The sequence below is a fragment of the Vanessa cardui genome, chromosome 24 (assembly GCF_905220365.1).
Source record: "Vanessa cardui chromosome 24, ilVanCard2.1, whole genome shotgun sequence".
NCBI lineage: Eukaryota > Metazoa > Arthropoda > Insecta > Lepidoptera > Nymphalidae > Vanessa > Vanessa cardui.
The window spans coordinates 10,115,901-10,131,749 of record NC_061146.1 but is presented as its reverse complement, the minus strand read 5'-3'; the positions used below and the strand labels follow the sequence as shown (position 1 = coordinate 10,131,749).

The 15,849-nt window shown below is 34.5% G+C and overlaps 1 protein-coding gene across 2 annotated transcripts in view; it reads left to right on the top strand.

The window, feature by feature from the left end:
• The window catches only part of LOC124539985 (tubulin beta chain-like), a 37,251-nt gene that overhangs the window by 17,041 nt on the left and 4,361 nt on the right, over positions 1 to 15,849 (top strand). The window contains exons 1-2 of one of the 2 annotated variants that reach the window (XM_047117374.1): positions 11,053 to 11,182; positions 15,473 to 15,581. Coding sequence is in view for 1 of the 2 variants with exons in the window: in XM_047117373.1 (XP_046973329.1) it covers positions 15,473 to 15,581 (109 nt within the window). In the remaining variant the exon portion in view is untranslated. Of the gene's footprint in view, positions 1 to 11,052; positions 11,183 to 15,472; positions 15,582 to 15,849 lie in introns of those variants that run through there. The other variant, XM_047117373.1, reaches the window with a different exon arrangement.

The window sequence follows — 15,849 nt, the reverse complement described above, 5'->3', positions numbered from 1 at the left end:
TCCTTAGAGTTCAAAGTTCCTTTACAATATTCAAACAACCCCCTAATACGTAAGCCAAGCCGCGGGCGACAACTAGTTATTCATATTAGATGATAAAAAAGCGTGGAATTAATACCTGTTGACTTCCAAACAGGACATATTAATTTAAATAATTGTATTAACTAACATGACTTTGTATTTTTTAAATGTTGAAAAAGAGTAACTACTGAGTTTCTTGCCGGTTCTTCTCGGTAGAATCTACTTTCCGAACCGGTGGTGGCTTCACTTAATTGTTAAATGGCGATTCAGAAGTGCTTGTAAAAGCCCACTTGAATAAAGTTTATTTTGATTTGATTTGATGCAACAAAAACAACAACAACAGCCTGTAAATTCCCACTGCTGGGCTAAAGGCCTCCTCTCCCTTTGAGGAGAAGGTTTGGAACATATTCCACCACGCTGTTCCAATGCGGGTTGGTGGAATTGATTTGATGTTTTTATACATTTTACTCAAATAAACCTAGACTACTCGATTCTCTCGATTGAGATTGTCGATTAAAATTTAATATAAAAGTCGATTACGTAATGGAATACGGATATTTATTTAGTAAATAAATATTGACATAAGTTTATTCCTTATATTTTGGGAACTATTTTTCTTATCAAACGTTGCACTCCAAACATTTGCCGAAAAAGAGCTAAGGCTGTACAGGCTAATAAAATATCCAGTTTTCAATAATGAATTATTTTTTAGAAAGCGAATCTATTTACTATGAGTTAATTATTATATTAATTTTAATGAAAGTATATTGTCCACTTATACTTAATTAATGTTATATTATAAATGAGAAATGCGAAAGTAAGTCCATATGTTACCTCTTTACGCTGAATCCTCTAAACTGATTAAGATGAAATTTGGTACACATATAGCTTAAATCCCCGAGAAAGTTACGGTTTAACATAGGCTAATTTTTTTATTCATTTTATACATTTCAAATGGGTAGTTTCATATAAGTAGTTTTATAAATTTTACGCGTAAAATCGCATGTTCTGCTAGTAGATATATATAACACAGAAGCTCTGATTACTATTCACAAAATTAGCATGTACATGTTTGTACGACGAGGGGAGGCTGAAACAAATTGTACCTACAATAGATCCATACATTTATTGCACCTTGTCTAGAAGTCGGTCTAGGCTTCCCGTCGCCGACACGTCATCAAGAACTCGCCATTGAAATATCGATCTTAGTTCATTGACCTAAAGGTGAATTTTAAATGATGACATTTGTCCCGCAATTAGGGAAGCCCATATAACTCACCACTGACCACAGCAAAGTTACACCAAATTGAACCTTATCGTCCTGTAATTAGATATATTTTTTGATTAAAAAAATAAATTGACCAGTGACGAATTTGCTATTGGAATTTGAACTGTATACAATAGTCATAGGAGTTAATTTTCTGTGTTTGAATTTAATCGATTTACAGGTTCTAGGAACTTGTTTTAATTAGAGCTTTGTAATAAAACGGATGTAAGGGTGTCGTTTTAGTGTTTTAACCCTTGTTTGGTTTCTTGGGTCTGTTTTATTGCGAATTAATATGACGGCGAGATTGTGGTGCAGCCATTAATCGAGATTGTCAAATGTTTAGTGAATTCGGAAAAAGGTCATATATAAAAATATACTTTACAGAATAGTATTACTTATGAATATATTCTTAAATCTTATGTTTCGGTATTACATTTATAACCTTAATGAGTTTTGTTTATTTCCTATGTCAAACAAGTAACATGCATCACCTCAAATCAAATCAAATATCTTTTTATTGTAGACCTGTAAAGACATATCTTATTTAAGAGCCATAGGAGGCGACCTTATCGCTAAAACAGCGAATTACCAGGCAAGCTTAAGGTATAAAAAGAAACAGAACTAGAAAGAGGTAGTTACACCGTCGTATACAGTGAAACGAAACGTAGTTACTTAATTGAATTTAATACCCAAACATCTTATACGAATTACATTCAAGATTCGAATCGACCCGTCTGGCAATAATGGGCCCACAATAGGCTTAAATTGAAGCCGATTGCTCGATCAACGAGGCTAATCTCTGAATGATAACTCTCAATCAATGATTATAATTTATGATAAGATATTAAGATAGAAACACTTTCACATGATGGAAAAGAGTAACTGAGTTGACAACCTCCGTGGTCGAGTAGTGTACACCGGGTTTCATTAGTTGTCTATGTTGTCTTGGGTCTGGGTGTTTGAGGTACCGTCGTTACTTCTGATTTTCCATAACACAAGTGCTTTAGCTGCTTACATTGGGATCAGAGTACTGTATGTGATGTTGTCCAATATTACATATATAGTTTCTTGCTGGTTCTTTCCGTTGGAATCTACATTCCGAACCGGTGGTAGCTTCAACTAATTTTGTTAAATGACGATTCAAAAGTGTTTGTGAAAGGCTACTTTGATTTGAGCCATAAATATACTTTAAACAATACAGATATCATAATATCTTTATTGTTTAAAGTTAATTCATAAACCTATACGCTTAAAATGCTATAGCATATATTGTTTACGTTTATAAAAACCGTTATTTCATAAACAGGAAGTTGCCATACATCAAAAATGGCTGCAAAACGGGGCCTCCGATGCTTATCAACGCGGTTCCGTTATTGCCACCTGAAAATAACACTCCTAAAACGTTAACTACAGTATTACTTATAGAATAATATGAAGGCGAAAGATTTTTGTATTTTCCTCACTCACGTATATTAGGTTTGAGATTATAAAATAATTAATATTTAATTATTGCGTACTAAAAAAATATTTACGACAATCTTACAATGATCAAGCAATATCTAAAATAAAGATTATTACGTTGCACACACAGATACGAAATGAAAACTTCAAAATCGCATTGCCGATTTCAACAACTACAATCCCGGTTTTGACATATGCATTCGACCAATCGAAACAATTAAAGCTTGTTAAAATTGCACTTTGACAGTTAAGTTTAATTCGTGATTGGTTGAACGGAAACGACCGCCTGTCTCATTGGTCAGTATATTGTCATTAATTTCATTTCATTCGTTAAAAAAACATTTATTGGTCACATGAAATGTTCATTTACCAGCTTACAATGACACTTATTAGACATTAATCATCTGTACATATAATAAAATTGGAGTGTCTGTTTGTAATATTAAAATAGCCCTTTTTTACACAAAGCATAAGCACGTATACATTTTTTACAATTTTTGTCTGTCTGTCTGTTTGTTCCGACTAATTTCTCGACTGGACTGATTTTGACGGGACTTTTAACAGATAATTGATGCAATAAGGAGTAACTTAGGCTACAATAATATTGTTTATCGTTAAATTCAAACGCGTACTACGTCGCGGGCACAGCTAGTTTAAAATAAGTACAGATCGCGTGTTTTTCATTCGTTTGAAGACTTGAAAAAGTGCCTTGTTTCTTCAGCCTCCATTTAAAAGCATAAAACTGTAATGGTATAGAGTAATAAAACGTAGTCTAGACCGTATAAAAAGAAATGAAGTCTTCCAGTGTGAAATTTACGAACAAAATATTCGTGCTTTAAGTTATGATATTTTTACTACATGTTATATAACAAAGTTCCCCGACCGCGTCTGTCTCATTGTTTTTTCGTGATAAACTCCAAAACTACTAAACAAATCTTCACGCTGTTTTCACAGATAGATAGTCAGCGGGATTCATAGGGAGGGTATATAATTAATTAAGGTATTTGTGTTAATGAGTTGAAAAAGAACGACAATAGTTAAACATGCTATAAAAAATAATAAATAAAAGGTTAAAATATTTAAAAATAATGTCCATCTAATATGGCATCTAGTAAGTTAATAAATTAATTCGAAACATTTTCACCGTGTTCTGTTTTATTAAAAAAAAAAAAAAACAAAACGTCAAAAATGCGTGCTTCGACCACGTCACATTACGGTACTCCCACACGCGACGGTCAATTTGACATCGCATGTTTGACAAACTGTAATTTAGTGACAGATAATATCGAACGAGCGAATTAAAAACAAAATACATTTTTTATCTGTGTCAATGAAAAAATCGATCTAATAACTGTCGAATGGGAAATTATTTGTAATATCATTGTGTCGTTCTTTATTATATGAGTTAGTAGTGGAGCCAGAGTTGTCGTAGAAGGTCTTGAACCAGCTGAAGGGAGGGGGAGAATTTTGAAAAGTTATCAAAATCACACTTTTACTGCTTCAGATAGTTTAAAAGTTAGTTATCAACAACAACAGCGGCCTGTCAATTTTCCACTGCTGTTATCAAGTAACTTTTAATGTTATCACGGACGAGCTGTGATGTTTCTTTCTTGAACTTTTTTTTATGGAATATGTTGGCGGACTAGCACATGGGCCACCCGATGTAAGTGGTCACCATCACCCATAGACAATGACACTGTAGGCAATATTAACTATTCCTTACATCGTCAATGCGCCACCAACCTTGGGAACTAAATTGCTACGTCCCTTGTACCTGTAGTTACACTGGCTCACTCGCCCTTCAAACCGGAACACAACAATACTGCGTACTGTTGTTTAGCGGTAGAATATCTGATGAGTGGGTGGTACCTACCCAGGCGGGCTTGCACAAAGCCCTACCACCAAGTGACAGTCAGACAAGTCCTTAGACACTCTTCCTCCTAATCCACCATTGATATGGGTTATTGTATATAGAAGATCTATAAATCGTCTGGAATTCATTCAATTCCATCATGGTTCTGGGCGGATTTTGGACACACGTAGAAGATTTTGCATCTCACGTAGGTTCCATAACTGAAGAGCAGAATCACTAACAATATATCATATGTAAGTATTATTCACAGTGGCGGATTTACCAATAGGCTAGAGCCTAGAGCGGCAAATTTAGAGGTGCGGTAAATATAGCACAAATTTGTTATTATCTTACAGAAATAAAAAAATAATTATAATTATATGACCACACATTACGTCCGTAATCCGTCTACTCGTCACTACATAGCGGATTGGAAAAATAATCTAGTACTGACAGAAATATTACCTAGTTCATAATCATACTAATAACGGGAAAAGCCGATGTAATGAGGACGCTGAAACACAAATCATGAAGTTGCAATTTAAAAATAAATTTAATTAATTTGAATTTCAAAAGTCAGTAAGGGCGGCAAAAATTGAATAGCCTACTAGAGGCAAATTTTTAAATCCGCCACTGATTATTCACTTTAAACCGATATATTACAATATATACGCCTTTTAGCGGTTACATAAGCGATGAGTACTACCCAAATGGGCTGGCATATAATCCAAGCAAGTAAATATATCCCCATTATATTATATATAATATAATGGGGAAACGTGTTCTAGAGCGGAGACCGCGTCTCGGCAAACATAGTGTAGGACGTCCTCGGGCACGGTGGAGTGATGATATACGCAAGGCGGCTGGCAGGAGCTGGATGCGAGTAGCCCAAGAACGATCTCAGTGGCGTGCAATTGAAGAGGCCTATGTCCAGCAGTGGACGGAAATGGGCTGATGGATGGATGGATGGAAGTAAATATAAGTTTCCTTCCAGCTTTGACATTATAACTGCGATAAAAAAACTTAAGGTAGCTGATATGATGTGATCCTTACTATGTACTCCTTATCCGCCGAACACGAGAGGAATTATTAACGTTTATCGACGTGTTACGAACACTCCTTCGCGTATAGATTATGAATATCTATGCTATCTTCTATTTTTTTTTTTTTTTTTTTTTTTTTTTTTTTTTTTTTATGGTATAGGTTGGCAGACGAGCATATGGCACCTGATGGTAAGTGGTCACCATCGCCCATGGACATTAACGCTGTAAGAATCGTCAATGTGCCACCAACCTTGGGAACTAAGATGTTATGTCCCTTGTGCCTGTAGTTACACTGGCTCACTCACCCTTCAGACCGGAACACAGCAATACTGAGTACTGTTGTTTGGCGGTAGAATAACTGATGAGTGGGTGGTACCTACCCAGACGGGCTTGCACAAAGCCCTACCACCAAGTATTCTATCAAAATGTCTTGTGTAAAGTATTATTAAATGTAAAAAACAGTATTACATAAATACTACTTATTAATATATTGTTATTTTATAACATCTGTGTATTAACATAACTACTGCCAGACTACTTCCCAAGGTTGGTATTGCATTAGTGAGTTTAAAGATTATATTATACTTCCAACAGTGTATCATGTGACAATGTCAATGGTGACCAAATAAATAAATTAAAAAATAAAATAAATTTATAGATATGAAAAGTTAAAATAGTCGCAAAACATCCAGTGGTCCCGCACTAGGCTAGCACTAAGCAATAAAATCAGTTACCTCATTTGTGACATAAAAAAAAATTAAATCAAAAGGAAAAAAGGTTAAAGGACCTTATTTTACATAATCTATATCTAGTTGATTCACTTTACTAGACCATAAGTTTTATTTATTTTAAAAGAAACTTGATAGTTATTTGTTCGTATTTAATTATATATAAGCACAGTTCATTAACAATTAAAGTAATTTTGTATGACTCTATTAGAATTTAATACTAAATATTATATAAATTTTATTATCTATAAAGTACAAACGAGTATCTGTCACTTTAATTAATCATTATGGTATTGTCTTTTTAATCTGGCAATATAAATATTGACAGATACTGTAATGGCGGGAAAATTTATTGAAGACATTTAATTTATTTGGACATTGTGTAAAGCATAAAGTATTATTATTATGAAATACTATAATAAAACACAAAGAAACATCATTTTATATATGAGTTACACAAGTTCTTAACGCATATACGCAATATATATTCTATACATTATATATCTGTATAGTATAGAAATACTAATATTAAAACTGATTTTGATGAAATTTGGTAGGAAACCAGATCCAAGGAAAGGCAAGGTAACAGCTTAAACATGAGCGGAACGGGCAATAATTACTCCTATATAGAAACCAATGACAAACTCATATTTTTTATTATCTATGCAATAATTTATTTTAAACATTATTGATATCGGAGTCAATGATATTCTAATAAACAGATATGTTATACCCAAACTAAACAACAGAAAAAAGTATGCCGCGCCGGGGACCGTTTATTTTACATTTCGTTACAAGTAAAAAGGATAGCTTGATAAAAACAAGAAGGAAAAGGGATACTAGATGTTTTAATTACACAAAACGTATTACTACATAATTATGATGTATTATAACGTATTACTGGCATAATTATGATGAAAACGACTAAAGGCAAACGTCCCAATTAGGACGTTTTCTAGTCTTCACTTTTTGCGCGTTAATGACATATCTGTTTACTAGAACATCATTGATCGAAGTCTGAATAATATTCATTTGCAGTATTTCTATAAAATTCATCAATTTATATTGTCTTAATTGAATATGAGTTTGTCCCCACCTATAATAACTCCCAACCGTAGGGCTCTCGTTAGAACATGTCTTAACTTGTTTTATATCACAGAATGGAGCTCATTGTTAGTAGATACAATAGCTCAGTAAGGGGTCTGATCCCCTCGTTTCATACAAATTGCCTGTACCTACGTAGTTCTAATTTGCTAAATAATAAAATGAAGTCTTTAAGACTGCCACAGATAAAAAAGTAGTAAAATCATTTTAATTATTTATGTTATTAATCTCTCGTGGTTGGAACAAAGTGTATCCGTTTACAAGAATATTATCAAGGCGATAGAAGTTATATCTATTTTCGACATCAAACGTAGCCTGCCTTTTCCTCTTCAACGAGCTTGAAAAATTTACTATTATAATAATATTTACTATTATTATACTATTATTATAATAATATAATAATATAACAATATACATTCAAAATATTTAATAGATATTAATAATAATCTTTTATTAATTCAATAAATTTTTAAGCACAGATAAAAATATTCGAATTAAGATTTATTGTGAATATTTTTTATTCAAGATGGCCTTTCCTGAAGTGACAATGTATGGAAGATGGTGACAAGTCGACAGAAAGTAACCCTTGTCACGAGCGCCATATAGGGGGCTCGAACTCGTTTCAACCGTCGTTTTCAGCAAGACATATCGTTGATTGATAAAATGACATCACAATGAGGATAATCGAAAAACGATTCATTATCCCATCAATTAAGTTTATCAAAATATATAAAGTCGAAAACTCCTATAAAAGTTTAAATTTTCAAAAATATATTCTTAGCATGATATACTCACATTTGAAAATAAAGCTATTTCCAAATGACATTCAATATGTCCCCTAAGCTGTATAGACACGTACCTATGCAATGTTACAATAAAATTTAATAAAAAAAAAACAATCGTCTTTGACATTTGTAAAAATAAATTAATTTTTTCTTATTAAATAATATTAAAAAATATATCAATCTAGTACATTTAGATATTTTTTAATGTTTTATTCTTCGTATTGTGGTCATACAACAGGAGCCATTAACAAGCAATTAAAGACGTGTTAAAATGCATACCAACGGTATTATTTGATGGACGCCATTAAGAAGCCGCGACTCACTGACGTTATGTCCTAATCATAATAATATAGATAGAAACGTAATCGATTCTGTAATAAAAATCATTTCTAAAAGCAATATTAATTAGTAACTGTTATAGCCGGCTTTTTTCGCGTTTTAAGAGTTGATTGTCAGGTGTTATATACGAAAAGCTGAGATGACCCAGTGGTTAGTAAAAACCCGGGCAAGCACCACTGAATATTCATGCGCTTAATTTGTGTGGAAACCTGCATGTCTCTAATTTCATAGAAATTCTTCCACATATGTATTCCACCAACCTGCATTGGAACAGTGTGGAATAAGTTCCAAACCTTCTCCTCAAAGGGAGAGGAGGCAAAAAGGGAAAGTCAACATTTCGGTACTTCATTAGAATTTGGATGGAAAAAATTGTATTTTTTTTCGAAATGGTCACCACCGCACATAGACAATGTCGCTGTAAAACAATACACCATCCCTTACATCAATGCGCTACCAACCTTGAGAACTAAGATGTTATGTGCCTTGTTCCTGTAGCAACACCGTCTTACTGAAACCGGAATATAAAAAATACTACTCAATATATCTGATGAGTGGGTGGTAACTAGTCAGGCTTGCTCAAAGCCCTACCACCGAGTGAAGTCGGTTGGGTGGTTTGACCGTGAAAGCGTAAAGACAAACAGACAAAGTTACTTTCACATTTATAATTCTAGTATGGGTTACACACGTAACGAAATGTAATATATCATTTAATAGATACTTGCAACAAACAAACGATTATATGATTAATAAACATATGTAGCTATTATCTACTATATCTTAAAAGAAAAACCAACATATACATTCCACTTACAAACTTAACACGGAAATGGCTCAGTGTTAGAACGCGTGCATCTTAACCGATGATTGCGGGTTCAAACCCAGGCTAACACTGAATACTGTGCTTTATTTGTGTTTATAATTCATCTCGAGCTCAGCGGTGAAGGAAAAAATCGTGAGGAAACCTGCATGTGTCTAATTTCATCGAAATCCAGCCACGTGTGTATTTCACCAACCCGCATTGGAACAGCGTGGTGGAATATGTCCCGAACCTCCTTTTTAAAGGGGAAAGGCCTTAGCTCAGCAGTGGGAAATTAACAGGATGTTGTTGTTGTAACAAACTTATTAAAAACAGTAGCTTGTAATTATGTACGCGCGTGATAAGTTCTACGTCAACAGCATTATTAAAAAATGATAATAAAATAATAATTTATGATACATTTCTTTACTTCTATTGTATTTAATAGACACAATTTAAATATTGTAATAAAATAAACATTATAGAATTATACTCCAAGTTGTCTATTTCGAGCGTCTTGATACTTGATTGGCGGCTCAGCAAGCAACTTCATTGTATTTCAATTTTCATGTCCTGTGGGAGCACATCATAAAAAAAAGTTAATGTTGTCTTAAATTTTCGCGATTATTACACATTTAAATAAAACTAGTTCTAACGGATTTGAATCGCGTGTATTAATTATTTTTGACATCCCTACGTTTCGAGCACTTTACAGCGTTCATGGTCACGGGTAAAGTCTACGTCGGGATGTCAAAAATAATTAATATACGCGATTCAAATCCGTTATAACTAGTTTTATTTCAATGGGTAGGTATAGCTTTAAAGTCATTAACGAAAAGCAAGCAACAGTAAGGCTTCGCGCGGGTGCAATGATATGACATCACAGTAGAAATTTCTAAGATTATCAATGTTTCTTTGCTAAATTGACCATGTATTATATATAAAAACCTTCTTCTCGAATCACTCTATCTATTAAATAGGCATCAAAATTCGCTGCGTAGTTTTTATTTAAGCATATACATAGGGATAATGGGACAGGGAAAGCGACTTTGTTTTATACTATGTAGTGATACATAAATGCATTGAATCCAATACACATTCAAGTATTAGAAAAATGTAATTTATTTATGTATGTTCGAATATCTGATTGTGTTGATATCCTGTCCTGATTGGCGACGAGCCAAGTGCACAGGTATCAAGGCATCTAACCTGGGAAGCCATATTGTTGACGTCATAATTTGAGGCAGGTCAAGACCTCTAAATGGTAGGGCTTTGTGCAAGCCCATCTGGGTAGATACCACCTAATCAGACATACCGCCAAACAACAGTACTTGGTATTGTTGTGTTCCGGTTTGAAGTGTGAGTGAGGCAGTGTAACTACAGGAACAAGGGACATAATACCTTAGTTCTCAAGGTCGATGTAAGGAATGGTTAATATTTTAGTTTATAAGCGTTGGTGACCACTTACTATCAGGTGGCCCATATGCTCGTCCGCAAGCTATAGCATAAAAAACATCGCATACCAAGCATACTAGTTCCATATAAAACACATTAATAAAACATAACTATAACGCCAAAAGGTATCATTAGTTAATTGAATTCGAAATCGCTACTCGATATCTTAAAGGAAAAACAAAAATAGTTTGTTTATGTTCCAATGAGTCAGTGTTGAACTAGCAGCTGACGTCTCCAAACGTGTTACGAACGTTATCACAGTGAATTGATTGATAAAACAACACATAAAGTGAAAATAAAGTGAAAATACTTGAAAGCAATCGATATAACCCTGGTAAGTAAAAAATATATACAACATATTGACACACAAGTGTTATTACGACCTATAAAATAACCTATATTAATCAATGAACAATTTTCTAACCATTTCGTACAATACATGACAATTGTGTCATGAAGTGATGTTCGTTTAAAATAATCTTCATCAAGTGTGGATCTATGTTTTTAGCGTAATTAGTTATTAGTTCTATATAGGTTGTGTTATCTTTATTCATCCGTAGTTGAATCTTTGACGTCACTGACACTTACCACAATCATTCACGTATAAATACATTGGAAACTAGTTTTTATTGTATACTAGCGACCCGCCCCGACTTCACATGTATGCAATCCTTGATACTAAATATACTACAGATTTTTTTTCATTTACGACATCACATTAGAAACTAGAATTATCAGTGTTTGTTAACTATATTGTCCGTGTATTATATACAAGAACCTTCCTCTCGAATCACTCGATCTATTAAGAAAAACCGCATCCAAATCCGTTGCGTAATTTTAAAGATCTAAGCATACATAGTGACAGACAGCGGTAAGCTGTTACTTTGTTTCATACTATGTAATGATGTAGGCGGACGGGTATATTGGGTTACCTGATACTAAATAGTCTGACTATGAACAAAATCAAAACATACTTTATTCAAATAGTAGTTTACAAGCACTTTTGAATCGTCATTTAACAATATTAAGTGATGCTACCCAGTGAGGTAACGGTGCTGGTATTTATATTATGTTGAAAAAGGGTAACTACTGAGTTTCTTGCCGGTTCTTCTCGGTAGAATCTACTTTCCGAACTTATGGTAGCTTCCATTAATTGTTAAAAGACGATTCAAAAGTGCTTGTAAAAGCCCACTTGAATATAGTTTATTTTGATTTTGATTTATTATGCATTAACATCACCAATGGGACGAAACTTGCGAACTAAAGACTCTTGTGCCTCTATTGACTGACTCACTCACCTGATGGATGATCCGGAAGTATTCGTGATAGATTATCTCAATGGATACCTATACACAGGTTTGGGCATCCCTGACACTACGTAGTTCGTTTATTTAATGCATTCGACCCTGTAAACGATTACTAAATAGGCACGTATATTTGTTATGTCTGGGTAATTATGACGTTGAGGTAACTTGGCGATGTGTCTCATCTTATTTACTCATATACAGGTCAAGTGATTGCCGTGACAATTGACATATATTGTACGATAACAGATGATAAAAACAGGATGCATTACGATGTATTTTGGAATGATCCCAAAAAATCGGACGTTTTGGAAAACTTTCCGATCGTCCTATTTTTGCAAAAATAGGACGAAAATGTTTACATGCTTATACAACAGGATAATGTCTGTTTAATCATCGGTCTATTTGATTACTTGTCTCTGCTGTAAATAATTAAAAACGGACGCACGCTTTCACTGATAGTGCTGGTAATAACCCTATGGGATATGACAATATTAAAAAAAAATCGACATATTTCAATTGTGTTGTGTCAATTAATGCAAATAAGTTTTTAATTATCATAAATTTTTACATATATAGTATATGCAACTCCCTCATAAAGCTTAATGACTTCTTGTGCCAATAGGCTACAGATTATATTCCCATTGACATTCGAGGTGGAAAAACGCGATCTAAAGCGATTAGTGTCACTAGTACGGCTTTCGCTGACACTTGACACTTGACATTGACACATGACACTTCGGTTGAGTTCACTGTTTACGTTTAATTCAATTCTTGGTTTAATGGCTTTTAGTTATGCCGACAGGGCACAGATTATTTCGCCAATGTCACGTAGGATGGAGAAGACACGAAAGAGATTGATTGGTAAATTGAATGACTCGGCCTTACACACAGCCAAGTCAAAAGGAGGTCCTTCTTAGGTAACCTATGTAATTCCACCATGATCGGTCTAGTTACTTTGTGAAAGTGTAACAACAGGGCCGTATTTAGGGGAGGGCAACCGGGGCAACTGCCCTGGGGCCTCCACATTAGTGGGGGCCACATTTTTCAGCAAGTTAACAAATACCGAGATATAATCAAATTATAATAATGTTATTATTTAATATTTTAAAAGTTAACGATACAAGTAAATAAACCATAGCTTAGTGATTGAAATGAAAAAATAATTAATTCATGATATTATTAGGTTGTTCACGCTTCTGTTTAGGGCCCCCACTGCTTTGTGGCCCGGGGGCCTCCAGACCTTTAAATCCGTCTCTGCGTAACAAACAAACAGCCAACATACTGGTTGACGCCTTAATAAATATGTATCATTAGTGAGGACGGCATAATTACTAATTACGTTATTAAAGTAATTTCATATTGATTTTGTACACGTCATTGTTGATTCCTAGAATTACAGCTACAGCTTATAGTTTTAAGGAAAATGCAAACATATCCCGAATGTAAGGTCACCTACCCATAATCTAAAGTTATTAGGAAAACATAACACAGACGCATACACGGACAGAATAAAATATATAGATTCCGGAAATATCACAGATAAGCGTAGTACTACCTGTTTGGCTGTTTCTGAGTAAATTTAAACTGATATACGAATTTATCTCAATGCAAATACAACATTGTATACAACAACAACAACAACAGCCTGTAAATTTCCCACTGCTGGGCTAAGGCCGCCTCTCCCTTTGGGGAGAAGGTTAGGAACATATTCCACCACGCTGTTCCAGTGCGGGTTGGTGGAATACAGATGAGGCAGAATTTCTACGAAATTAGACACATGCAGGATTCCTCACGATGTTTTCCTTCACCGCTGAGTACGAGATGAATTATAATCACGAATTAAACACATACATATATGTATATAGTGGTGCTTGCCTGTGTTTGAACCCGCAATCATTGGTTAAGATGCAAGCGTTCTAACCACTGGGCCATCTCGACTCTATATATAATGTACTACAAACAGCAGTCGTAATTCACCTGAATTATTGACAACTGACTTACGCTGATACGCCAATTTGATACGTGTGTCCAATAAATTTTATGAGTATAACAGTCGTGTATCGCATGTCGCATTTTGAAATTTCATGGTCGTGCGCCGTGGTTTTGAATTACAGAAACAGGCTATTTGACAATGCGAAAAATAAATTGTGAATTACTGTAATAAGTGTATATCATGAGTTTAAAATTTGTTATTTACTAACGAAAGCTCAAAATAATATTTAATTTACTAAAAAATCCATAAATAAAAATGCATTTTTTCAAACGTTTGTCACGTGACACAAAACGCTCCTGATTGGCCAGGCTTATGATGAAGTCACTTTCTTGTAAGCTTTGCTTTTCTACTATATGTACCACAGATTAAAATACAGGAAAGTGACGTCACCGACCCCATTGCAGCGCCATATTGTTCATGTAGTGTTTTTGCGCGCTATTTAAATGCGTTTGTAATATGATAATTTTCGGCAAATATGTACTAGAAATAAAAAACACAACTTTTATTTTTACTGCTTTCCTTAACTTCTACTGAATAATATTAAATGGATTTTAAAAACCAGTCAAATAGCCTATTACAGAATACATCTGCAAACTCGTTTTAACTTACATCCACTTAAAATTACCAATGACAATACCAATTTTTACAATTACTTCGTCAACTTTCAAAGCATTAATTATGTCCTCAATTAAGTATCTTAATTATCTGCCACCTTTCTTACACGGTATTTAGAAAACGAATTGTTGGTTTTCCGATTTTTACTACAAGTTCAATTTGGAGTCAAAATAAAAACCATATTGTTATCCAAAATAAAAGTTATAATCTAAAAGGAAAAAATCAATAAAGAAACTAAAATATTTTGTAGAATATGTTTGCTATGAAGTAACCTTCAACTCCAAGGAAAGACATACACAAACAACAACAACAACAGCCTGTAAATTCCCACTGCTGGACTAAAGGCCTCCTCTCCCTTTGAGGAGAAGGTTTGGAACATATTCCACCACGCTGTTCCAATGCGGGTTGGTGGAATACACATGTGGCAGAATTTCTATGAAATTTGTCACATGCAGGTTTCCTCACGATGTTTTCCTTTACCGCTGAGCACGAGATGAATTATAAAGACAAATTAAGCACATGAATCAGCGGTGCTTGCCTGGGTTTGAACCCGCAATCATCGGTTAAGATGCACGCGTTCTAATCACTGGGCCATCTCGACTCCAAGGAAAGACATGGTCTACTGTTTTGCCTAGACATTATAACCAGTCTCCTAAAGCACAAACAAAGCCGCCATCGACATCTACTAACAGTATAATTTTGTCCTCAGTTCTGGGAGATTATATCCGAGGAGCACGGCATCGACCCGACCGGCGTGTACCGCGGCACCAGCGACCTGCAGCTCGAACGTATCTCCGTATACTACAATGAGGCCTCTGGTACGTATATACTATTATTTTTTATGCCATTGGTTGGCGGACGAGCATTTGGGCCAACTGATGTAAAGTGGTCACTACCGCCCATAAACAATAATAAGAAAACATTATACATTCCTATCATCTTCAATGCTCCACCAACCTTGGGAACTAAGATGTCATGTCCCTTGTGTCTGTGGTTACACTGGCTCACTCACCCTTCAAACCGGAACACAACAATACCAAATACTGTTGTTTGGCGGTAGAATATCTGATGAGTGAGTGGCATACA